At 44.0% G+C, this 26873-nt stretch overlaps 1 protein-coding gene across 1 annotated transcript; it reads left to right on the top strand.

Annotated features, from left to right (window-relative positions):
- Positions 1 to 376: 376 nt before the first annotated feature.
- On the top strand, positions 377 to 26873 carry LRRCC1 (leucine rich repeat and coiled-coil centrosomal protein 1). Its single transcript, XM_066624871.1, has 19 exons — positions 377 to 412; positions 3337 to 3542; positions 6590 to 6655; positions 7928 to 8095; positions 9564 to 9733; positions 9830 to 10030; positions 11051 to 11250; positions 12817 to 13009; positions 13887 to 14035; positions 15366 to 15570; positions 17093 to 17232; positions 17756 to 17957; positions 18923 to 19108; positions 20358 to 20532; positions 21277 to 21440; positions 22283 to 22491; positions 23146 to 23283; positions 25377 to 25512; positions 26672 to 26873. The coding sequence occupies exons 1-19, from the start codon at positions 393 to 395 to the stop codon at positions 26792 to 26794; spliced, it is 3051 nt and encodes a 1016-aa protein (XP_066480968.1). The 5' UTR covers positions 377 to 392; the 3' UTR covers positions 26795 to 26873.

Below are 26873 nucleotides of genomic sequence, written 5' to 3'. Positions count from 1 at the left end.
CCGCTTCCGGTTGTAATTCGATCACCACCATATGGGGCAGTAAGGTAGCTCCCCCGGAACCACCTTATCCGTCCTTCATAATCTCTACATCGCTCTGTATGCTTCTTAAGTCTATAACCACTGTCTCCATGACTACGCCTCGCATTCCATGCCGGACCGGAAGTGTCGACGAACCTTCAGTGCTTACCTCTTGGAGCCGCTTCGGCCCCGCCCTCCTGGCTCGAAGCGTGATGGCACGAGCAGGTTCCCTCCCGTCAGGCCCCGCGGTGCCGTTGGTGCTCCAGCCGGGGCGAGGAGGGGATTCAAAGTGGATGGCGGCACCGAGAGTGGACAGGAGGAGTCGCGGCGGGATGGGGGAGCCCGGCGGGGGCGACTCGGGGGAGCTCAGCCTCATGGACAAGGGCATCAGGAGGTGCGCGGGGGGGGGCGACTGTGGGGCAGGGGGTGAGGGGCGAGCTGTGCCAGGTGTGCCCAGCCAGCCAGGGGATGTTGGAGGGGCTTACAGCCCAGTCTATGAGTGTCTACTCAGAAGTAAGCCCCATTATAGTCAATGGGGCTTACTCCCAGATAGAGACATGGGGTGGGTGGGGAGGCAGGTGAGGCAGAGCCTCCCCACCAGAGTCCTTCGAAAAGTACTGCCACCGTGGGAGGCACCCAAGCTTCGCACGTGGGTTGTGGGTGCTTCCCATGGTGGCGGTGCTTTTCAAGGGACTGGTGGGGAGGCTCTGCCTCACCTGCCTCCCCACCCACCCCACGTCCCTTCTCCCAGGTAAATGTGGATAGCATTGCCTCCTTAGCTCGCACCCCAACACATGTGGCTGAGCGGGGGCCAGAGCACTACAGCACCAAGCTTGACTGGGTGCTGGAGCTCAGCCATGTGGCGTCTGTTATTTTCTAGGCTGGGGCTGGCTGGGGCACCTCCCTGGTGAGGAAAGGCTGCAGTGCTTGGGGCTCTTCAGTCTTAGCCAGGGGCTCTCATCCTTTAGGAGCCCGCGGACCACTGTGGCAAAAATTGGAACCGGCACAGACCACGTGCAACCCTTCACCCCACCCCCTATACTATAGAATACCATGCATCACTTAACAGCCTTCCGCTTAGCGATGGACCGCATATATGACGGTGGTCAAAGCATAACAAAGAGGCAGTCAGGTCTCCTGTAGCTTGCACAGCAGTGGTCCCATAGCCCGCACAACAGTGCAGTACACAACAGAGGTGTGCACAAGGAAGAGGCTCTTAATGAGGCAGTCAGGTCTCCCATAGCCTGCAGCAGTGTGTATCTTTACACAACAAAGAGGCTCTTAATGCAAAGAAGAGGCAATCTATCTCCAGAAGCCTGTGCAGCCAGGGAGTGTCTGTTTACACAACAAAGGCACTAGATTGGGCTGAAAGTTTGCTAAACAACCCAACATTTGCATAACAACCTGGACTGGAGAAGGTATCCCTGTCATTAAGTAACACATACCTGTATAACATATATAATATACTTCCCCTATAATTGTATAATATTGTATAATATACAATTATTGTAATAATTAGAGATTTATTAGGTGTATTATTTGTAGAGAAGATTGGTGGCTTGCCACTTTTGTTGCTAGCTGCGGCTGTGGGCGTTTCGTTCTCCGCCTTTTCTAGTGGTCTGTGGAGGAGTGCATGCTCAGCAAGATGCTGGAAGTGAATAAAGGCAGTCTTTTATCCTGGGACTTCACGGACCACTTCTCAGGGCCTCACAGACCACTGGTGGTCCATGGATTGGGAACCAGTGGTCTAGAAAAGAGTCACCTGAGGGGATGGGACATGATTGAGACATACAAAATTATGCATAGATAGAGGGATGTACTTTTCCTTCTCATACAACACCAGAACCAAGGGACATCCACTAAAATGGAGTGTTGGGAGAGTTAGAACAGAACATTTCTTTTCCCATTGTGTCATTAGTCTGTAGGACTTCTTGCCACAGCATGTGGGGATGGCATCTGGCCTTAAAGGCATCTGGATGCCTTTAAGAGGGGTTTGGACAGATTTCTGGAGGGAAAGTTCATCACAGGTTACAAACGGTGATGGATATATGCAACACCCTGGTTTTAGAAGTAGGCTACCTCAGAATGCCAGGTGCAAGGGAGTGGCACCTGGATGCAGGTCTCTTGTTTTCTTGTGTGCTCCTGGAGGCATCAGGTGGCCCCTGCAAGATACAGGAAGCTAGACTAGATGGGCCCTAGGCCTGATCCAGTGGGGCTCTTCTGGGCTCTGCATTGGATAGATGAAAAATGATGCCTTTCAGACTGCAAAAGGATAGATGGGGGGATGAATACCATGCATATTGAGCAGATGCAATGGCTACTGAGGAACCTGTTGTATGGAATGTTGGAAACTGCTTTCTCCTGAGACAATCTGCTGGTGCATCTAGCTCAACACCGTTTGTTCTGACAGGCAGGCAGCTCTCCAGGATTTCAGATATAAATTGTTTTTCTTTCTCCTGGTTGGAGCTCCCTGGGATTGAACCTCGGTTATTCTGCATGCAAAGCAGATGCTGTTCCACTGAGGTGCTGGCCCTTCCTTTGTGGGAGAAAAGGAGCCACATGGCAGTGAAGTGATGATAACAGGAAGCACTGGCTGAGAGCCCACGCCTGTCAAAGGACTCACCTGCCTAGGTTTGACCCCAAAACCTTCTGTATTAGGGCATTGCCCCAGGACCCCCAACAACTGTATGCTCTCACTGACAGTGTGCCTGACCATGTGCTGGTCACTTTCTCATTCTTGCATTGCGCTTTTCAAGTACTTGGGATGGCACAATGTGATGTATGGTGAAACTGTTGGGTTGGGATCAAGGGTATGTGGGTCCAAATCCCCATTCAACATTCAAGTATCATTGGGTGATCTGGGGCCAGTTGCCAACTCTTAGCCTAACATACCTGGTAAGTTGTTGGGAGGATAAATTGGGAAGAAGCAACAGTTATGGAGGTGCAGCCTTGAGTTCTTGGGAATACTGACAGGAATAAATACACTGGAGTTGTATTTTCTGTCTTTTATTTTTGTAACAGGTAGGTTAGACTGGAAGAGAGTTCCAGGCCTATGGCTACCCAGTGAGTTTCACAGCCAAGGTGGAATTTCACTCTCCCAAAACCATGACTAACCTCTGCTCTGCTAGCTTTCATCAGCAAGTAGTTGCAATCTGTCTTCATATGCTTAGTAGTAGGGAATGGGCCTTGCCTACCTTGCAGGCAAGGATTATTGTGAAGAGATATGTGTGCTTTGATGTATTATACAAATGTCTGTTCTTGTTATCCATGAGTTTTAAAAATAATGGCTATCAATAATTGCTTGCTCTTCCATTGTAGTTTGGCGGACCTCCCTTTGAGTTTAGAACTTCACACACTCAACTTGCACTGTAACCAGATCTCCAGGATTGAAAGGCTTGGCCACTTGTTGAACTTGCAGCATCTAGATCTATCATCAAATTGCATACAAAGGATTGAAGGACTGAGTGCTCTGGCAAACCTGCGTACCTTAAACTTGTCTTGCAATTTGATAACCAAAGTTGAAGGTTAGTCTTTGACTGGGTGGTAGAGGTTTGACTGGGAGAGGTTTGACTGGGAGAGGTTTGACTGGGAGAGGTAGAGGTTTGACTGGGAGGTAGAGGTGGTAGAGGTGGTCTGCTGACCACTCCCTGGTGTGCAGCAGAGTGAAACTGCAAACAAAGCGACTGTATCACACGAAAAAGGAAGGAAGACCTCGCATTGATACCAGCAAGACCCGGGATCAGAGAAAAGTGGAGGAATTTGCACAAGCGCTTGAGGAATCTCTTCCAGGCCCGGCCGACGCAAACGCATCCAACAGATGGGAACATTTCAAGAATACCGTTTACAACACCGCCTTGTCCATATTCGGCAAGAAGACCAACAAGGCGGCAGACTGGTTTGAAGCCCACTCTGAGGAGTTGACACCAGTCATTGAGGAAAAGAGGAGAGCTCAAGCAGCATACAAGGCCTGTCCCAGTGAGCGCAACCTGCAGGTCCTCCGAACTGCTCGCAGCAAAGTCCAACAGACTGCCAGGAGATGTGCTAACGACTACTGGCTCCAGCTCTGTTCCGAGATACAGATAGCAGCTGACACGGGCAACATCAAGGGGATGTATGATGGTATCAAGCAGGCCCTAGGTCCAACACAGAAGAAAATTGCCCCTCTGAAGTCTGCCACAGGCGAGGTCATCCAGGATCGGGTGCAGCAGATGGAACGCTGGGTGCAGCACTATTCTGAGCTATATTCCAGAGAAAATGTAGTCACCGAAGAAGCACTGAACAACATTGAGTGCCTGCCTGTGCTGGAAGAGCTTGACAGTGAACCAACCCTAGAAGAACTTCACGTGGCCCTGGACTCCCTTGCCTTTGGCAAGGCACCTGGAAAAGACAGCATCCCTGCTGAAGTCCTAAAATGCTGCAAAGAGATCATCGTCATTGAGCTGCATGAAATCCTCTGTCTCTGCTGGAGAGAAGGTGGAGTACCTCAAGACATGAGGGATGCAAACATCATCACGCTGTACAAGAACAAAGGTGACAGGGGTGACTGCAACAACTACCGCGGCATCTCTCTCCTTAGCGTTGTAGGAAAGCTGTTTGCCCGAGTTGTACTAAAGAGGCTCCAGGTACTTGCAGAGAGCGTCTATCCAGAATCGCAGTGTGGATTCTGAGCCAACAGGTCCACCACTGATATGGTATTCTCCCTTAGACAACTGCAGGAGAAATGCAGGGAACAACGACAGCCACTCTTTATAGCCTTCATAGATCTCACAAAGGCTTTCGACCTGGTCAGCAGAGACGGCCTCTTCAAGATTCTCCCCAAGATTGGATGTCCACCCAGGCTCCTCAGCATCATCAGATCTTTCCACAAGGACATGAAGGGCACTGTTGTCTTCGATGGCTCCACATCAGACCCTTTTGACATCCGAAGCGGAGTGAAGCAGGGCTGTGTTCTTGCACCAACCTTGTTTGGGATTTTCTTCGCTGTCCTGCTGAAGCAGGCCTTTGGAACTGCAACAGAAGGCATCTATCTCTGGACCAGATCAGACGGAAAGCTCTTCAACCTCTCCAGACTGAGAGCAAAATCCAAAGTCCAGCTGAAATGTCTGCGTGACTTCCTCTTTGCCGACGATGCAGCTGTCACTACCCACTCTGCCAAAGATCTCCAGCAGCTCATGGATCGTTTTAGCAAGGCCTGCCAAGATTTTGGACTGACAATCAGCCTGAAGAAAACACAGGTCATGGTTCAGGATGTGGACTCACCTCCCTGCATTACAATCTCTGAGCATGAACTGGAGGTTGTCCATGACTTTGTGTACCTTGGCTCAACGATCTCCGACACTCATTCTCTCGATACCGAGCTAAACAAGCGCATCGGTAAAGCAGCTACCACGTTTTCCAGACTCATAAAGAGAGTCTGGTCCAACAAGAAGCTGACGGAACATACCAAGATCCAGGTCTACAGAGCTTGCGTCCTGAGTACACTTCTGTACTGCAGCGAGTCATGGACTCTTCGCTCACAACAGGAGAGGAAACTGAGCGCTTTCCACATGCGCTGCCTCCGACGCATCCTCGGCATCACCTGGCAGGACAAAGTTCCAAACAACACAGTCCTGGAACGTGCTGGAATCCCTAGCATGTATTCACTGCTGAAACAGAGACGCCTGCGTTGGCTTGGTCATGTCGTGAGAATGGATGATGGCCGGATTCCAAAGGATCTCCTCTATGGAGAACTCGTGCAAGGAAAGCGCCCTACAGGTAGACCACAGCTGCGATACAAGGACATCTGCAAGAGGGATCTGAAGGCCTTAGGGATGGACCTCAACAAGTGGGAAACCCTGGCCTCTGAGCGGCCCGCTTGGAGGCAGGCTGTGCAGCATGGCCTTTCCCAGTTTGAAGAGACACTTTGCCAACAGTCTGAGGCTAAGAGGCAAAGAAGGAAGGCCCATAGCCAGGGAGACAGACCAGGGACGGACTGCACTTGCTCCCGGTGTGGAAGGGATTGTCACTCCCGGATTGGCCTTTTCAGCCACACTGGACGCTGTGCCAGAACCACCTTTCAGAGCGCGATACCATAGTCTTTCGAGACTGAAGGTTGCCAATACAATACAGTCTTTGACTGGGTGGTAGAGGTTGATTTTTCTTACTCCTGCACCTACTTTAAAGAATGCTGTTCTCCATTTGAGCCTGCCTGCCCAGGGCCATAAGATCACGTCTGTATGTGCTGCTCCTGGTGCTGCAACAAACAGATATTCCTTTGGTGGCTGTGAGGGACACGGGGCCATTGTTCTGTTGAAAAGGTGGGGTGTAAATTGCAGAAATAACTAAAACACAACTTTTAAGAAAACTCCATTTCATATATCCATCACTTGAATCCAACTTAAAACTTTTATCTTTATATATAATATCTATCTATCTATCTATCTATCTATCTATCTATCTATCTATCTATCTATCTATCTATCTATCTATTTGTATATGCAACTTAAAAAAATTCCTGTGTCTTATGTATTTCTAATTGTTGTAACGTGTTCTGTGCAATAGGTAAATCTTACCATTTTTCCTTTTTTTCTAGGACTGGGAAAGCTATTTAACTTGACTAAACTGAATTTGTCTTATAACCGTATATGTGATCTTATGGGTAAGAGAAACTGACAGAGAACTCTTAACAAACTTGCTGTCATACTGGAAAGCTTACAGCCCAATCCTGAGCTGCCCGGGGCGCCCAGACTCGGTGGCACTGAGAAGGTCTGCCGCCAGATCCAGCGCCTCCCAGGCTACTGCAGGAGGCGTCTCGGGAGAAGGGGACTTTCATCCCCTTCCCCCGAGTAAGGTAAGCGGCCCTGCAATGGGGGCCACTCACTTTACTGCCAACCAAAAGGTCGGTGGTAAGGTAAAGGCACTTTTGTAGGGCGCGCAGCCCTACATGAGCGCCTTGGATCCTGCAGAGTGGGGCTCCGCAGATCCACCTCCCATCCCTCCCCCAGGCATGCCTCCAGCCCGCCCCCCTACCCGCGTCACACCTCCCCGGAACACCTCCTCCCTGCCCGCCCCCTCTGGCCTTCCCCCTCCCCAGAACGCCTCCTCCCTGCCCCCGCTTGCTATGCCGCTGCTTGGTGGTCCGGGAGACCGCCGAGCCGCAGAAGCTGGGCAAGTGCCCCGTGTTAGCCCAGCGGTGAGGCTGGCAAACGTGCCTTATGGCATGTTTGCGACAGTACTCGGTGGCACGGAGCCGTGCCGCCGAGCACAGGATTGGGCTCTTAGTTGCTGGTTGTACCCTGCAATATTCAAAATATGTTAAATATTTTAAATGAAGGTAATGATGAGGCTGATTTAAACGTTTGTATTACTTAATTCATCAAGAGTTATACTGCATGTAGTCCGGTGCAGATGGGTGTCTCTCCCCCCCCATGCATATGTTCCATTGTAATAAGTTCTGTAATAATTTCACCAAAGGTGCTTGAGAACAGGGTAGCTTGAAAATAGAATAGAAAATGATTCTAGTGTTGAGTGGGCATTTTGCATTGGACCTGGTCCAAGAAGTTTTGGTGTCTTGGGAGAAAAATAAATAGTTCTTTTCTGTTCCTAACCCATCTCACACACATGGCAGAAAAGATCTAGTAATGAATTAAATAATGATAGCCTGCTATATTTTAGTTATATCTTCAAAGTAATGTTTGAGGTGATTTTCTTTCCCTGCCTGATATTAAAACTCCCTGCTTTGCGAGAACCGTAAATGTCCAGTTTTACCCCCTCCCCCAAATGGATCTGGGAAATTTTCCAAAGGGACTGCAGGAGTTTCCTTTTTTCTTAATATTGCTATGGGTCAGACAAAATTGTATTTCAGAGTGTGATGTTGGTTCTTCTTTTCAAGTGATGTTTGCTTGACAACTTGTGTCTGAATTTATTGCAGGACTTTTAGATCTCCGTGGAGCTAAATGTAAAATCAGTCACATTGAGCTTCACAGCAATTGTATAAGTAATGTCAACCATTTACTCCAGTGCCTGACTGGATTACAGTACCTGACCAATCTCTCTTTAGAGAAGAGTGGAAAAAGTAATCCAGTGTGTGCCAAAACGGGTAAGAATTGTACACTAGATAATGGGTGTTCCCCAAATTTGACCTTGGTAACCAAGCCATATTCTGTTTTTGCTAGCACTTTGTTCCTCCCAAGGGAATGGGACAAAGTTCAGTGGTAAAGACCATGCATTACATGCAGAAGGTCCCAGTTTTGATACCCAGCATCTCCAGGTAGGACTGGGGAAGACCTTTGTTTGAAACCTTGGGGTGCCACTGCCTGTTCAGAATAGACAATAATGAGCTAGTTGAACCTCTTATGCAGGGGTGCCCAAACTCCAGCCCAGGGGCCACTTGTGGCCTAGGGGGACTCCCAATCCGGCCCGCAGGGAGCCTCCGGTCTCCAATGAGCCTCTGGCCCTCCAGAGACTTGCTTGAGCCTACGGTGGCCCGATACAACTGCTCTCAGCGTGAGGGTGACTGTTCAACCTCTCACGTGAGCTGTGGGACAAGGGCTCCCTCCACTGCTTGCTGTTTCATGTCTGTGATACAGCAGCGGCAGTGAAGGAAAGACCAGCCTTGCTTTGTGCAAGACCTTTTATAGGCCATAAGCTATTGCAAGACCTTCATTCATTCATGTAAGTTTCATCTCTAATATATTCATTCAGGTAAATGTATTCAAATTTGCAATGTAAATTCTTTTTTTCCCTGGGCCCCCAACACAGTGTCAGAGAGATGATGTGGCCCTCCTGCCAAAACGTTTGGACACCCCTGCTCTTATGTATAAGACAGCGTCTTGTATTTCTTCCCATTCAGTGCATGGTTACTTGGAAGTAAGCCCTACTATATTCAATGGGGTTTAGTCTTAGGTAAACATCCATAGAATGCAGTCAGCAGAGATTCTTCCTGCTGCGCTGCAGATGGCATTGGAAACCAAGTATAATTGGGGGGACAGTCCCTTCCCCTTTCAAATTAGGAGCCAGATGGAAAGACTGGATGGTGGGCTGTAGTGGTATCTACCAGTAAAATGGTCAATGCCAAACTTCTTGGTGCTGGGAATGGGGCCTGGTGTTGTCAGTGATGGGTAACTGTCTGCCAAGCACTACTGCTGCCACATCAAATCAGCTAATCCCAGATTTTGTCTTCACCTTTAAGCTAGAGGGAGGGTGTAGATCTTCCCCATAGCTGCATGGGAATGGTGCTGTTTCCCTCCCCAACGAGAATGGCCTCTAACCTGAAGGCAGTGGTGCTAGCCATCCTCACCATGGCAAACACCTCAAGCAGAATCTTGGAACCCTGAGCCTCACCCATTCCCGTTTGTGAATGAACAGATGTCTCCCTAGTGTGTGGCTTTGTGTATTTGTCTTTAAGGGCAGCGCTTCCAGTATCATATAAGATTAACATTTAATATTTCACTGAGCATACTTTTCAGAGAATAGAATGTGGTATACTGAATATGGTATACTGAAATGAATTTGTTAGACTTCCAATATAATGAATGGGAAATAAAATGTATTGTCTGTTGTTTAAGGCTACAGAGAGATCCTACTTCAAGCTTTACCCCAGCTAACCATCCTGGATGGAAGGAATATATTTGGTGAACCAGTAAACTTGATGGAAACAAATGCATCCGATCTGAAATGCCTAGAGGGCCTCTTGGATTGCTTGACTTCATCTAGCTCTCCAAAGTATGATGAAGAGGTGCTGTGATTTTTATTTCATTTTTATTTTCTGAAACTTAAAATCTGTGTATGTTTTCCCCTGTGCTACTTATGGTTTGTCTATTCTTCCAAACAGACTTGTGTTAATTTGCCGGTGATAACACCCCATATTGATCAGGTGCTAGCTAAGTTTCGCCAACGTCAGAGTATACCAAACTGGCCTGCCACTAGTTCTTCCACGGACGCTATCTCCTCTTCCGAGCCAGAAAGAATTAATTTTGACAATGACATGAGAATTAAAAAACTAGAGAATCAAATATCTCTTCTACTGGAAAAGGTAGTAAGTTCTGATCTTTTGTTTGTCAGCTGAGCTTGCGAAATGTTGATTGTATTTATCTCTGACACATTTGCCCCAACTGACCGTAAAGCCAGAGCTTGTAGAACACAATCAGAACCAAGCAGAGGTGGTATTAACATGGTCATTATCCTTCCGGTATTTCTTAGTAGAGGTGACGTGCACTTTTTCAGCCCCTTTCCCATAGTTCCCTCTACTTCTTGCAAAATTTCAAGATACCCTCTCTAGGAGCCTGTGGGCTCGATCTTTAAGCTGTGTTCTAGGAGCCCTGGGCTTTATTAGTACCAGCAGTTTCTCTGTTGGAGGATAAGCAGTGGTGGATAAGCTTCTCTGAAAAACAGCTTGCTTCTCCATTAGTGTGCCATGTGGAGCCACAGAATCTGTTCATTCACACTGGGCATTGGTGAGGCTCAAGAGCGCAAAATGCACATGCACTCTACAGTATCCCCTTGGAAAGTTCTGCATTGCCTGACTTCACCCCTGACTGGGGTTTCTGTCATAGGCACTGAGGAGTTTCTTGCAGATAGGATGATATGGAATGTTTGAAAATCACCAGTAATCTGTGCTTCTGGTTCAATTACTCTGAATTGAAGCAGACCTGTGTTCTTGAGCTGGTCAGTATGATTTACAGGCCACCTGAGCTAGCATAGTTCTATTTATTTAATACAAATTAGCGTCTGCAATACTGTTTGATCACATAAGAGAGCACTCATCTGAGTCAAAAGCAGTGAAGCTAACAGGTCAGGAGCTTGGTTGATGTAAGTTGGGAGCTGGAGGGGAAGGCATATCTCATCTGGTGGCTGCTTGAGTTCATAATGGCAGTTCTTATTTTGAAGTTAATTCATTTGCAAAGATGATAGTGTTTTAAGTGACTTCTAATGTAGTCAGTCTTTCTAACTGGCTGCCCTTCTTTCTAAAGCCAACAGCTGAAAATCAAGTATGATGAGAAGCTTGATCTCATCATACTTGAGATGAGATGAATATACTTATATTTATTTTTAGGTGGCAAATTCTTCTTCAAAAACTGGCACTGCTCCAAATGTTCTCAAAGCCAAAAGAGATACAGATCTCACATCAGAGAGCGACGGTGGGAGTGGAAAAGAGAACAGCAAAAAGGTGCCTAAAAGAAGCAAGATTCCTAATTTTCGAAAGTCAACTGTATCTACCAAGTACCGTTCTCAGAGGGGCAAGGTCTTAGACAGGTATCCTCAGTGGAGGGATGAATTAATGCCCAAATTCATGTAGAAAACTTGTGTTCCTAATCAAACATCTTTCCTTATGTCTTCTTATAAGGAGTTTGGTACCTGAGCAGCTTGGCAGACAGTCCTGAATATATTGAAAACAAGTTTCATTGAATTTGTGGGACTTTACAACCCACTCCAAGTCATATTTTCAAGTAAACAGTTTCAAATATAGACGGTCTGTTTCTTGATGGCCCTCTGTATAAATAATTCTGCCTTTGTTCAAAACTTGATAAAGTATAAAAACGAAAACAGCGAGGGCTTTCCTTTTCTGCCTGACCTCCTCCTCCTAGTTCAGAGATTTACAACGTTTTTCTTCTCATGGCACACTGACCTCTCTGGTCTTCACTTCTTGTGATGTCACTTCTGGCTTCCAGGAGAGTCTTCCAGGTTCTGCAGCTCTGTTTCTGGGACAAGTATCTGTAGTAACAAATGGTCTGTCTTTCTTACTCCACTGGCTCTGGGACAGTGTTACTACAGTTAGGGCGCAATCCTAACCCTTTATGTCAGTGATTTCCAGCACTGGCATAGCAGTGCCAATGGGACATGTGCTGCATCCTGCAGTTGGGTGTCACTCATGAAGGCTCCTCAAAGTAAGGGAATGTTTGTTCCCTTACCTCAGAGCTGCATTGCCCTTATGTCACTACTGGAAAGCACTGACAATAAAGGGTTAGGATTGCACCCTTAGTTACTCTAGAAACAGCCACAGAACTCAGGAGAGGTTTTCAATCACTGTGCTCCAAGCTTCCAGGGTACATTTGTAGACCTTTCGCAGAACATACCAGTTGAAAATTGCCTAGTTTTTTGTTTTTGGGACTATATTCTGTATTTTGTGTTAATGTTTTTTATTAGACTATTCTTTATAATTATTCTTTAAAAGAGGATTGGACAAGTTTCTGGAGGAAAAATCCATTATGGGTTACAAGCCATGATGGGTATGTGCAACCTCCTGATTTTAGAAATGGGCTATGTCAGAATGCCAGATGCAAAGGAGGGCACCAGGATGAGGTCTCTTGTTATCTGGTGTGCTCCCTGGGGCATTTGGTGGGCCTCTGTGAGATACAGGAAGCTGGACTAGATGGGCCTATGGCCTGATCCAGTGGGGCTGTTCTTATGTTTATTATTTTTGCACTTCATGTTTTGTTCCTATTTTTGCATTTGACAGTTTTATTTTCCTCTATATTGTGTACAGCCTTGAGCACCTTTTTTTATTCAGAGGGAAAGGGAGGATATAAATATGTTCCTAATAAGGGCACTTGAATAGTCTGCTGCTACTTTAGATAATTCCTTGTGGACTAATATTACGAATGCATTTAAAATTACAGTAACAAAATACTCTTTCTTCAAAACATTCAAAATGGGGTTTTCAGTTGCAATCTCTAGATTCTCACTAGACTAAAAATTTATCATAGTTTCACCAAGCTGGGAACATTTGAAAGCAAGATATATTTTGTCTTTTGGAAGCAAGTCTTACTGTAAGACGTTGATGTGTTCCAATATTCAGTTGTGTTAACTTTGTTATTTTAGGGGAGAAGAACAGATTTCTGTGCAGTCAGGAAATCAAGGATCTCAATTAGAAGAAGAAAATTCAAGTCCTTTGGAAGTACCAAGCTTGGAAATAGTAGGGAAATCATCAAAGACATTGATAAATAAACAGAAATGTCAAAAGAAAACATTAGAAGCCTTACATTCTGGTACACCACAAGAGTCCACTTATAGGGTATGAAACTTTAAAAATATTAAGAACAAAATAAAAAAATATTTTCACATATAAAACTACGTAGCATATGAGGGGTGAAAAGGCTAGGTTAAGGTTCTCCTTGACATGCTAGTATTATATACATGGAGGAAATTATTCTGTATGGAAGAGCATTCCATCAAGGGAACCGAAGTCTCAGCTCAAACACATTGATGCCTTCGGAGAGATGTAGGGCACAATCCTAACCAGGTCTACTCAGAAGTAAGTCCTATCTGTTCAGTGGGGCTTGCCCTCAGGAAAGTGTGGTTAGGATTTCAGCCATAGTCCCTAGTCCAGCAATTTTCAACCTTTTTCATCTAACAGCACACTGACAAGGTTCTAAAATTGTCAAGGGGCACACCATCATTTACAGTTGACAAGGCACATTGCACTGTTGGTGTAGGGCTCCCATCCCCCAATGATCTTACTAATAAATGACCCTTTCCCAAACACCTGTGGCATACCAATGTGTTGTGGCACACTGGTTGAAAGTAGCTGCCCTAATTTTTTGTGCTAAATTAGTGCTTTGAGGTTGATACCATTGCTTTACAGAATAAGTTATTGAACATTCTGGAATAAATATCTCAGTTCTTTAATTCCCTTAAGATTATATATTCAAATCTTGCCATTTATAGCAAGATTTTTTTTTGGTTGCATTTGTTAGTGTTTGCCTTTCCCATCCGAGATGGCTGTAAGCAAAGCTTGCAGAAGTTATCCTGAAATGTTCTCATTAATTCAATCAGTTGAAGGAAATCTAGCACACGCACCCTGTTTGCTTCTGTGTCAGCAATCTAGGCAAACAAGTGGCATTTGTAGCTTTGACCTTTTAGGTCTTGGAATGTGATATTTCTCTTTTCAGGCACTAATTCAAGAACTAGATCAGGAGAGAGAGAAGAGATGGAAAGCTGAACAGGCCGAAAAGAAACTGATAGAGAGTATCAAAGAGCTGCAGAGCCAGGCAAAAGAAGAAAAGGATATTCAAAGTATGGCTGTCTATACTACAGACAGGTGAGGAGCAATCATGTTAAAATGAAAGGCGAAATCTTGGGTAGTCTTCAGTTTCCCTTTTTCCAGACAGTGGATGCTATTCTTTGAGTTTCTTAGGTATTTCACTTGCATGTTTTCATTTAACAGAGCAGTAAAACTCAACAAACTTACAGCAGATGAACATAGGTTTATTTCAGCGTCAGTGTCTAAACAAGTTTCAGGCTTTAGCCATTCTTCAAGGGAAGTTCTTCAAAGTAATGCCTTCTACAATTTCACTGTTGTTTCAGTTGTATAACAAATGGTTGCAAAAGGAGTGCGCTGTATTGGGAGGGTGGATCAGGAGGCTTCAAAGGAATTATTTCCCTTTACCCCTCCATAAGCTTCCCAATCCACAGTGGGTTTCCTTGGACCTGTGCCAGCTCTGTAGTTGGTGCAAGTCTAAGGAGGAAATAGGGACAGAAAAGCTGCAAAAAGAGGATAGGATCTGGTGTACACTTTAGCTATGGTATCCACCCGCCAGCTGCAGCCTTCCCACCTTATTCCTCTCCCCTTCCCACTCAGTTTTACCCCCATCCCACTAACCTGCACTGCTGCCTAACCTTCTCTGACAGTCGTGGAAAGGTCTGACATTGCATGCGGAGTTCTGCTGTTTCTTGCAGCAGTGCTCCCAAAATTGCCATCGGCAAGGTACTGTGTGCTCTGTTGGCAGCAAAAGGCTCTTCTGCTGTTGTATGGCCCTGCTCCTGACAGCCCAATCCAGGATAGGATTGGGCTACAAGTCAGGTATTGCATCTGTTAGGAGAGCTGCTTTTCTCTTAAGGAAAAGCAAAACTGAAATGCTAAAGTTTGCACCTGATACCAAACATTGTATATGCTGCACTCGCCTGGAACAGTGGGATATTTACAGCCCTGACAGACTTTTGAACTTTGCAGAAGGGTCTGATGAGAAGTGTATTTACAGTTGTGAAGAGGCATAAATTCCACCATAACCTCTTAGCAGCAGTGCTAATGCTGCACAAACTTGATGCAACCATCATAGTTGCATCAGCAATACTTAAAAATAGTATTGCTGCATGAAAAGAACATAGCAGCAAAGAAAATAAAAGCAGCAATAAATGATAATAAAACAGTAAAAGACAGCCATCAAAGATGGCAAGAAAACCAGACATAAAATGTTAAAAAAATAAGATATGTTTAGCCCCTGACAACTAGATTGAACCATAGAGTTTCTAAAGCTGTGAAGTGCTGTTTTGGCATCTCTTAGTACATCAAATTTCAGCTGCCTTAATAGCTTTTCCACTGAAAAGGAATAACATTTGTGAATACAGTAAGTTCTTGTGTTGCTTTTCAGACTAAAAGAGCTGGTTTTGAGAGAGCGAAATGCAAAGACAAAACTGCAGGTTGACTTTCAGCAGCTGAAAGAGGAAGCTGAAAGACTTGGCAAGGAATTAAATCAGTCAAAACACAAAGAGATGGATCAACAAAAGGCACTGCGGACATTGGAAGAAACACTGTCTAAGATGGAGACACAAAGGATACAACAGCAAGCTTCAGAGGTACAGTTTTTGGTTCTGATTGTAGAATAATGTGAGGCAGGCAGCCTGATCCTATGGACCCCAGGGCCAACACAGAAGAGGGAATTTTGTGAGATTCATCTTATCACACAGCATTGATCAAAGTTGCATTTGACAAGTAGAATAATTGACAAGCTGACCCTTGGTCAACCTAATTGAAAATAAATAATAAAGCAATAATTCTTAGAACCGAAGTATGGAAAGAAGCTATATTAATATGGTTAAGAGCCTGCAAGTGTGTGTGTGTGTGTGTGATAGACAGTCCAGAAACTTCAACTGGCACAGAACTCAGCGGTCCGTATGGTTACTAGGGCTTGGCATTTTGATCATCAGACAAGCTCTGGTGGCTATACTGGCTGCCAGTTTGCTTCTGGGTCCAATTCAAGGTGCTGATTTTGACCTTTAAACCCTCTATGGCTTAGGACCAGAGGGACCTCCTTCTATCATACATTCTGGCCTGCTCTTTGAGATCATCAGATGAGGCCCTCTCACATGTGTCACGCCAACAGAAATAACTTCCCTTATGGGTTACAAACTGCTCCCTCCCTTAAAGCATTCTGACAGGGCTAAAAACATTTTTATTTCGGTTGGCATCTGTGTAGTGCTAGTTGGTGGTGAAGATTTTTGTAACATATTGTGATTTTTTTAGCATTTTATATCTGGTTTTCTTGCCATCTTTTATGGCTGTCTTTTACTGTTTTATTATCATTTATTGCTGCTTTTATTTTCTTTGCTGCTATGTTCTTTTCATGCTGCTCTATTTTTAAGTATTGCTGATGCTTTTCTTTTTGAGCTGCTGCTTCTGGCCTTTTTGCTGTTTTATTGCTGTGCTGTTTTGACACTGCAAGCTGTCTTGGGGGCCCAAGGTAATGGGGGAAAGGTGAGGTAAAAATATAATAAATAGACTGGCTGCACACGTGGTAGTTTTCTTTTAATCTTGGCAGCTTGAAAAAGTGTTGCCACAATTGTGTTACATTCCCCATGTTTTCAGGAACATTTGATTGCTTCTGTGTACAGGAGAGTGGGCTACCAACCATCCATTAGGCTTTGCATCCCCCGTCTCCTGGCAGCCTGGACATTAAAAAAAAACCAAAACTAGACAAAGGTTAACAGGAAGTGATTAAGTTCTGCTTCCTGTTAACCTCAATCTAGTTATTTACACTGGGCTGCCAGGAGGCAGCCTGAAGGTCACTATATGCTTCTAAGCATGTAGCGATCTAGCTTAAGTAAGACTTGGTAAGTAGGTTTAAATCATGTATGGGGGTGGGGGGAGGTGGCTCCCACATTCATGGATAAGTGAAGCTGCAGTTACGGGATCCACAGATAAAGGGTGCACCCTGTATCTTTATACAGCAGGCCAGAACAATTAACCTCAGGGTTTTTCCAAAGCTCCGGCTTGATAAACCATGACAGAAAGAGCTCCGGCAAGGATTTGCTGTTTCAGACAAAATATAGTAACAGCTGCTAATATTAAATTTCTTTTATCATTTTGTACATCGCACAGATGAAACAAATACAAGCTGCAGAACTTAAAGCATCAGCAGCTGAAAGAGAAGTGCAACTGCTTCGAATTTCTCTTCGGCAGCAGAAAGAGAAGATGGAACAAGTCCATGAACTTTTTATGTTAAGAGAGCAGGAGCACAGGTATATCCCTTCTGCCAATCCAGAGAGTGAATATCAGCATGGAAAGTTGTGTAGCTTTGGTTGGGCAAATTAAAACAAAAAATACTATTTTGCTTGACCCACCTTCTGCTGCTGAAAGCATTTGTGAGTTTTTAAACATGACACTGTTTGGTTGGGCAGGGCTAGCCATTCTGTCATTAGACTACTGAAATGACTACATACAATCTTTTGTAAACCTTGTGTTTTGTACATTGCATAGGAGGCATTTCTTTTGTTTTCCCAAAAAAGCAAGATACTGCTGCTTTTTAAAAAGTCGTCTATATTTGGTATAATGGAATGTACATTATTTTGTATTACGAAATGTATTTCTTAAAAATTTTAGTAACAGTATGCATTTTAAGTGGGAGATTTTTCTTGAGCACTCTGAAATTCATGTGCATGTATCTTAGATGGCCAAAAGTATTCCCCCTTACAGGCAAGCAACAGTCATTTATCAGGGTGTGTGTTTTTTGGTAATTTCTTACCCATATGGCTTGTATTTCAGAAAAGAACTTGACACAAGAGTTGCTTTAAATGGATCAGAATTCCAAGAAGCTGTGTCAAAAGAAATCACTAAGGAGCAACAGAGGCATGAACACCATGTTAAGGAACTGCAGGAAAAAATCAATCTGTTAAACCAGAATTATAAGGCTCTGGAAGACGAGTTTCGTACTGCATTAACTATAGAAGCCAAAAGATTTACAGAGGTAGGAGATGGAGACTATGTAGAGAGAGAACTCGGGAACTCTCTTGTTTCTGCTACAAAAGTTCAAATCATTTGTTTTTAGAAGGCTAAATTGTTAATGATTGGTTGCTGCTACGTAGGTTAGATATCTATAACATTTGCCAACTGCTGGCTGGTGCTTCTTTCAAGTCCCAAAGCAAACCCCATTTTTTGGTATTTGTTTCCTCACCTACTGTCATCTGAAGCAGGAGATGAAGGTGTGGAGCTCAATGGAGTCGTGGTCTGGAGGTTGAGCTGTCACTATGCCTGAAAAAGCTAAACAGGATTAGCTGCTTTGGATTGGAGACCAAAACCCTTGGCGGATCTCTGAGGAGGGGTGTGAGGGAATGCAGAGGAGAAACCGATAACATCTTGAGCACTGGTCTGAGGCTTGATTTAGGGCTGCCTGCTAAAGCTTGGAGGCACAAGAGCTGGCAAGCCAGGATGACAACTGTACTGTGGGGAAATTGAGGGTTCTATGAGTGTTGCATGGAATAATACTTTAAAAAACCCCATTGAAAAATGGGGTTTATGGTCAGTCTCCCTATGTAAACCACCTTGAATCTATGAGAAAGGGGGTATAAATACTGAAATAAACTTTGGTTGTGACCCTGTCCTTGCACTTTTCACTTCTGCTCTGAAGCAAAAGAGGGGAAAGTGCAGGAGACATCTGTGTTCAGCAGAGGTGTCCTAGGCATCTTGTTGAGAACAGCCAAAGCTGGTTCACCATCCTTGCCAGAGGGGGCGAGCCCACTCAACCGGACAAGGTTGCAGACTGAAATTGTAGAAGCCAGAACATCTATATCTACTTTGAGATGACCTGCATGTGGTTGTTTTCTTAGGATGTAAGACTAACCTTCCTTTCATCAGAATTGTTACATAGTAGTTTGTTCTAGAAGTGGAGGTGATCTTTGCAATAACCTGTTGTTGTTTTTCTTGCCAAAATAGGTTAAAGAGGCTTTTGACAATGTTGCTTCTGAACTGGCAGAACAAAAGCATATTCTTGTTCAGTCTCAGCAAAAGGAAAAGCAATCAAGTACTCTAATTCAAGAGCTGACATCCATGGTGAAAGAACAAAAAGCCAAGATTGCAGAAGTAGTCAGATCAAAGCAAGAAACGACACACAAGTTGAAAGTATGACTTTCTACAGTATACTTTTTAATGTCTTCTGTTTTCTGTACATGGAACCCTGACTTTATTGCTACCTAAAGGAAATACTTTGTAGTACAATTGTAGTCTACAATCACTTCATGATACCATTGTTTTAATGGTTATTCTTTTTGTTCCAATCTAGTATAACCAAATTCAATAAATTGCATTTATTGGATATTAGAGATCCGCAGCCAAAGATTTGGTTGGCTATTTTGAGTCAATATATGTGAACTTCATTTACCTCTCCTCTTCTCCATCTCCCTGTTTCCTTTTCCAGATTAGTGTCTTTCTCCACTTTTTCTCCCTAATTTTTCTGGAATTCATCTTCCCTTGATAACAACGCAACCATATGCATTCACCCTTTGCTTTCTTTGGTCTGTTGCTTTCTCCCTTTCTTGTCTTTGTCTAGGCCAGAGATCCTCAAACTGAGGCATCATGATGCCCAGCCCAAGAAGCCTTGTCTATGCCCTTTTAAGGGGCGGGGAGGGGGGAAATGCAGCACCACGATCAGGATGATCGCACCACTGCCGGGGTTTTTAGGGGTGTTTTTACACTTACCAGAGCTCACACTGGCCTCTGGGGAGGGGGGCAGGGATCCTCATGGACACCTCCACAGGGCTCCCCAAGCCTTGTAAAATCTAAAAATAAAGATTGCCATCCATTTCTGCTTTTGTGATCGCAAACTGGAAGTAGGTCACAATCTTTATTTTTATACTTTACAAGGCTTAGTGACCCCCGTGGAGGTGTCCACGGGGCTCCCTGCCTTCCCTCCAAGGCAAACTACGAGCTCAAGTAAGTGTAAGGATGCCCTTGAAAGCCCCGGCAGTGGTGCGATTGTATCAATTGTATAGCTGCATTCCCCCTCCCGCAAAAACTTAAAGCGGGTCCCGAATTCCTGGAAAGTTTGGGCACCACTGATCTAGGCCCTTCTGGCTGCATTGTTCTCAAGACCAAATAAGCTCAGCAACAGTAAGGGGAGGCCGTGCGCCCCGGTGACATTTATTTATTCATATCCTGCTCTTTTTTTCCCACCAGAAGGCTTCCAGCACTTTTTCTGCATGAAGTTAGTTTCTGTCCCCCCAAGCAGCTCACAATTTAAAATATGAGGGCAGTGTGTTTGCTTCACTCCTAGAGGCTTCACCAACAGCCACACAATTTTGAAAGATACTGTAATAGAAATGTCTATGGAGTAACTCTCAATACTTGTTTGATTTTCATTGTGTTTCTGTAGAATCGGGTCCAAGAGCTTGAAAACATGCTGGAGGAACGCAAGCAACAGACTATTCAACTTGAGCTGCTTAAACAGGAAAAATTCAACCTGATTTCACAGATAACAGCCCAAGAGTCTGTGATTGATGGATTAAAAGCAGAAAGAAAAATATGGGGACAGGAGCTGGCAGAACAGGGTGAATGTTCAGTCTCTGTTTTGTAGATCAGTGTTTTTCAACCAGTAGTACTCAAGGTGGTGCCCAATGGTATGCTCAAGATCCCTGCTGCCTGGCAGTAAGACCAGCAACACAATGCAATAAGCAGTGGTAAGAGGCTCAACAGGCAGAGCTCCAGCATTCAGAAAAGCTCTCTTGTTCACCCTGAGCCACTACTGGTGTTCGGTGCCTTCCAGTCCAGAAGCAGTTACTTCTGGTTGTATTTCCAATAGGTGGACCATGCAGAGATGTATGGCAGAGGGCAAATGTTGAGAAATGATGTAGATGATGTAGATGAAAAACAACACTGACATTTATGCCTGAATATTAAACTCCTGTAAGAGTGCAAAGTATCTCTCTTATAATGGTGGCTCAATGGCCAATATAGATAGCAAGTCCGATAACCTTATTTCAGGAGGAGGAATGCCATTGTGGTTTGAATGTTTGATCTAGGAGTGGGGACCCAAGTTCAAATCCTTAGTTCAAATCACTAAGCGTAACCTACTTACCCAGATTGTTAAGACCAAAATGGGAGATGAACTTTGTGCATTGCTCTGAGCTCCATGGAGGAAATGTGGGATAGAAATATAACAGACATAAATATTTGTTTGGGAGATAGAAAGGAGAGAGGAAATGATAGTGGATTTGCTTGCTTGACAATCTGGCAAGTACCTTCCGTATCTGCAGAGGAGATGTGCAGCAAATTTGTGTTTGCTTCCCCCCCAGGAGCTTCTCTTGCACAAGATAGAGGAAAATTGGAAGCCAAAATAGAAGTTCTAACTAGTGAAACTGAGGCTCTGAAAAAACAAAATGAACGTAGCAGTGATGCACTGAAGATTAAATCTAAAATAGTAGAAGATCAGACGGAAACCATTCGGAAGTTGAAAGAAGTAAGTTCTTTATAACTCTCCTGAATATTAATATTGACTAAAAATGTTTATAGTGATCTGACAAAAATATGGTAACAGCATTATTACTGTGTGTGGACATCCGTCATAACGCGTGCAGTCCATCAATATTAGAAGTAAAGTGGTCACATTTTTAATTTCTAACCAAAGTTTTATGCTGAATCAGTTCTCTGATACCGAACTGCAATAGAGTAAGTTTTCTCTAATGCTTTATGCTACAGCTGCTAAATTTTTACTCATCACATAGCAGAGGAAGGGACAGGCAATTTGTTACTGTCCAGGGTGACCCAAAAGTAGGAGGACAGTAAATGATAACATTTATTCCACCTACTTTTGGGTCACCCTGTATAGGCAGTTGCCCTAGAAACAGAGCCACAGAACCTGGAAGAGATTTTTAGCCGCTGTGCTCCAAACTCCCACAACGTACCTGCAGACCTTTCACGGCACACCAAAGTGCCATGGCACACCGGTTGAAAATGGCTGCTCTAGTGGGACATTGCCTTTTGTGCCCCCAGCCATTGGATGAGCCCCATGCCCATGTTGGCTTCTTGAATAATATTCCAGCACAAATTATATGGCCCAAATAACACTTTCTTGCTTCTGCTTTCAGAGTTTAATAATAAACGGCTGGATGTCTCCTATGTTCTTCTGGTATAAGCGGTTAAAGCTTTGCCCTAAATCCAGTCAATTTTGTGATGAAACACGCACTATTCTTTTGAAGCAACTAAATGGTCTTTATTGGAACTAAGTAATAAGAATTCTTAGCTGAAGTACTTTTTCATTAGTGCAAATGGGGTGTATACTGACAGTGATTATTTTTTTAGGCCTTACAGGAACGAGATGAGCGCATAAGAAAGCATTGTGAAGAAAACACTAAAATTCAGAAGAGGCTTGAGGAACAATTAGAGGAAAGAGATATACAATTGGATGAGTTAATGGAAAAGTTAAGAAGACAAAATGACAAGAAAGAGGAACTAAAACAACAGTTGCAAGAAAAAGATAAAGAGCTTGAAGATATCAAGAAAGCTTATAGGTACTTAAAAATAATAACAAGTTATGCATATGTGAGAATGTTGTACCATACTGAGGTGTGATGATGGGCAGCCCAATCCTGAGCTGCCCAGTGCGCGGAGATGCAGCGGCGCTGAAAATGGCTGCCGCCGCATCCTCTGTGCTCCAGGCAGCCGCTGACGGCTCCTCAGGAAAAGGGAACTTTTGTCCCCTTGTCCCAGGTAAAGTGAATAGCCCTGCAATGGGGCTACTCAATTCTACGGTGACCCAAAGATGGGTGTAGAATCAAGAGCTTCTGTATCGGGTGGCCAGCCCAACACGGGGGCTCTGAATCTGGTGGAGCTAAGCTCCCTTCCCCAGAACGCCTCCTCCCCTCCCTCCCTTTGCCTCCCCACTCCCCAGAATGCCTTCTCCCCACCTTCCCCCATGCCTCTAACTACCTCTTCACTGCTTGTTGGTCCACACTGGGCTAGCACCAGCAGAGCATCAGTGATAGGGCCTGCAAACATGCTTTATGGCATGCTGGCGGTGATCTGACACACAAAGCTTAGGATTGGGCCCCAAGTTATTGTCCCCCTTCCCCATTTCTGATGCTTTAAAAATAGGACAATTGTTTTCTTTGTATAATGTGAGTAGTCTCTGAAGCCATTCTGAAATGTGTCCATTTAATTTTCAGTGCAATGAATAAGAAGTGGCAAGATAAAGGAGGATTGTTGAGCAGGCTGGAAACACAAGTTAAACAAATGAAAGAAAATTTTGATATAAAGGAGAAGCAGCTGATTGAGGAGAGGGACAAAAGTCTTCAAGCTCAGAAGTAAATACAAAAGATATTGTTTGTGGTTTTCCTGGCACACACATGCACACCCCCCATTCAAGACAGATGGTATGGGGGGTTATTATATGCTGTATGATAGCTTTTGCTGAGTAGTGTGTGGTTTAGGGGAATTAGAGAAAGGAATGACCTTTACAGAAGGAAGCCTGCAACTTTGGAGGGTTCTTCAGCTTAAAGCATGGCTTAAACTTGAGTGTGTATTTATGAAAATGCTAAGCGAAAAAGTTTAGAAGGGCCATCTGCTTCCTCACTGTAACTGGGCTCTGATTCTTTAACAAAACACTTTTCATGAACTCTAGGAAATTTATTTTTTCATTTGAAAATTGTATATTCCACCTTTCTCATACCAAAGCAAATGCCCAAGGCAGCTTACAAAGCTCCATAATAAATGTAGCGTATCAAAACAAGTTAAAAGAAAAATGGCCTACACAGCATTAAAACCTTACTTCAAACATCAAACACTAACTTAAACATTAAAACAAAGCAAAACTCAACACATATCATTGAGTCATTGAGGCGAACAGATTAGTCCAGGGAAGCAGTCAAGCCACAGCAGTTTGCAAAAGTGCAGAGGGCAACTATCCACCCATCAAACCAAATGCCACAGAACAGATATGTTTTGAGACCCTCCAAAAAGCCATGAGAGAAGGAGTAGTTCTTAATTTCCCTGGAAGGGAATTCCATAGTTGTGGCACCACTGCAGAGAAGGCTTGCCCCTGAGCTGCCACCCCCTTGGCACAGAGGCAGCACTTGTAGAAGAACCACCTCAGATGACCTAAGAGGTCAAGCCAGCATGTATGGAAGAAGGCGGTCTCTCAAATAGCCTGGACTCAAACCATGAAGGGCATTAAAAGTTAATACCAGCACCTTAAATTGGTACCGGAAGTTAATGAACAGCCAGTATAGCTGCTGAAGCAGTGGTCCAGCAGAGTCATCTAGCTCCTGTAACCACCCAGGCTGCCACATTTTGCACAAATTGCAGTTTTTGAATCGTGTTAAATGTAGACCCCATGTATAGTGCATTACAGTAGTTCAGTCTTGAAGTCACTAAAGCATGAATCGCCATGGCCAGGTCCAATCAGCTTAAGTATAGGCACACCAGCCAAAGCTGGGTGAACACACTTCTAGCCACTGCTACCACTTGGTTCTCCAGGGAGAGCTGAGAGTCCAAGATAACTCCTAAGCTGCACACTCTTTCCTGCAAGGGAAGTGCAACCCTGGAATATAATTCTCTGCATAAATATTCTTTAGTGCAGCGGTTCCTGATCTTAATGGCACCACAACCCATCTCATCCTCCATGGTGGATTGCAATGTTCCTGGTGGGGAGACTTCTGGGTGTCGCTGCATTGGTGACCCAATCTACTGGCCTCCGTGGGCCTCAAAATGGCCCACAGAAGCTTCCAAAAGCCACTTCCGGTTTTCTGTGGCAAACCAGAAGTTGCTTCTAGAAACAGAAAGTGGCTTTCAGAGGCTTCTGGGCACCATTCTGAGGCCTATGGAGGTTAGTAGAGTGGGTCACCGGCCTAGCAAAACCCAGAAGAAGCCTCTGGGGTGACTCATTGCTTCTGGAATGGCTCCAATTTGGACCCACCCACAGCCCACATCATATGGGCTCATGACCACACTTTGGCAAAGACTACTTTAGAGTTGTGTATATAGAGAGATTTCTGCTAAAAGTTTTAAGTTTGAAAGAGTAGGTAGGATTGGGAGGTTTTATGGACCCAGCCACATCTTGAACTATTTTATGTCAAATGCATAAACTCCTTTAGCGTAAACACATTTTTTTTTAAAGAAAAACTAGACTTGCAACAAATCCATGTTTTTCTTCCTTATATATTTCTCCTAATTTCCTGTGAGGAGCAAGTATACTGTCTCATCTAATGTGTTCTGTTAATAGTACTTTTAAGTGAGAATTAAAGAAAATGCAGTCATAAGCGTTGCTAACAAAATGCTAGTATGATGTGTGGAGTACTTAACTCACGGAAGATTATTATTATTGACTGCAAGCATGGGTTGTATGTGACAGAACACTGAAGAGGTGTTAAGAGATTAAGGGTTCATTTTCTGTGTTTAGGACTATGATGGAAAAGCTCCATTCTATGGATGATGCTTTCAGAAGACAACTGGAATCCACACTAGCAGCTCATCAAGCAGAATTGCTGCAGCTAGCAAATGAAAAGCAGCAACAAATTGTGGCAGCAAATGAAAAGGTGATGGAGAATACCAACAGTGTTCAACTGCATTTCTACTTATTATATGTTAAGCAGAACAATCTGCTTCAGTTTTGATTGCTGGCATCTTGTTGATAACTTCAGCATTGGTCATTAATTGGGTCTGTCTGAGAAGATGGTTCAAAAGTTTCACTGCGTGCGCAGGACTCACCTCTAGAGGGGAGAGGAGAAAACATCCTGCCTTGGTCATTGAACTAGCTATCATTCACCTGCATGTTCCATTTAAGATGACATTAGTATACAGTTACTTCTCTGGTCTGGCACCTATCCTCCCTTGAGGAGTACCCACAGAAGCCAGATGGTTGATTGATCATGTCTTCACACAGCCATCTTTGCACTAGATAAGATCTGGAAAAGCACAATGTAAAAATTCTGTGAAATTATCCCAAGGCATCAGTGATCTTTATGCCTATGAAGCTTGTTTACAGATCTTTTCTCATTAGGAAAGCTTTGGAGAAAATAGGTTATTATCCCTTATCCAGATATCCAAAATCTAGACTATTCCAAAATCCAGACATTTTTGTCCAAGACTTGTTTTCTGTAATGTGAACAATAGAAGGTCTTGTGCTCATTCCCACAAGACAGGCTGTAAGTTCTATTCTCTGCTGTGTGGTGTATACCTCTACAGACATTGTTGAAAAATTTCAAAAAGACTAACAGACACCCTTATGGGTATCAATCAAAAGAGCAAGAGAAAGCACTTCTCATTATATTTATGCAATTATTGCAAAATCCAGACAAATCTGAAATCCAGACACCTTGCTGTCCCAAGCTGGATAAAGGATAATAATAATAAATAATAACTTTATTTTACCCCGCCTTTCTCCCCGAAGGGACTCAAGGCAGCTAGTACAGGATACTCAACCTGTATTAGTGAGTGTTCCGTAGTGAAATTGTTGATGTTTGAGGAGTAATTTTTTCATTGTATTTAAGGCCTTGTTGCACATTTTTTTAATGTTAAAAACTTGCCATATCTTTGCAGCTTCACAGATGCACCTTCAGCTGATTTGAAACCTCTACTTTTCTGTAACACTTTGGAAGAAAATGATATTGTAAACTTGCAATATAGTATAAGCACATTGTTATTGGCAGAATTCAGAAGCAGATTTGTAAAACTTATCGCTACGTTTCATTTCAGATTCACCAGGTAGAAGAAGAAATGCGTCAGCTATTGCAGGAAACTGCAAACAATAAAAAGGCCACAGAAGAGAAAGTAAAACGGCTTACAGCTGCATTGAATGACATTCAGCAAGACCTCTGAAACAGAGAAACTGACCATTCAGTCATATCACTGATAATGCAAATTGATGGCTGTAGCCATTGGGAAACTGGCATGACTT

The sequence above is a fragment of the Tiliqua scincoides genome, chromosome 4 (genome assembly GCF_035046505.1).
Source record: "Tiliqua scincoides isolate rTilSci1 chromosome 4, rTilSci1.hap2, whole genome shotgun sequence".
NCBI classification, from domain to species: domain Eukaryota; kingdom Metazoa; phylum Chordata; class Lepidosauria; order Squamata; family Scincidae; genus Tiliqua; species Tiliqua scincoides.
This window is presented reverse-complemented; position numbering and strand designations above follow the sequence as displayed.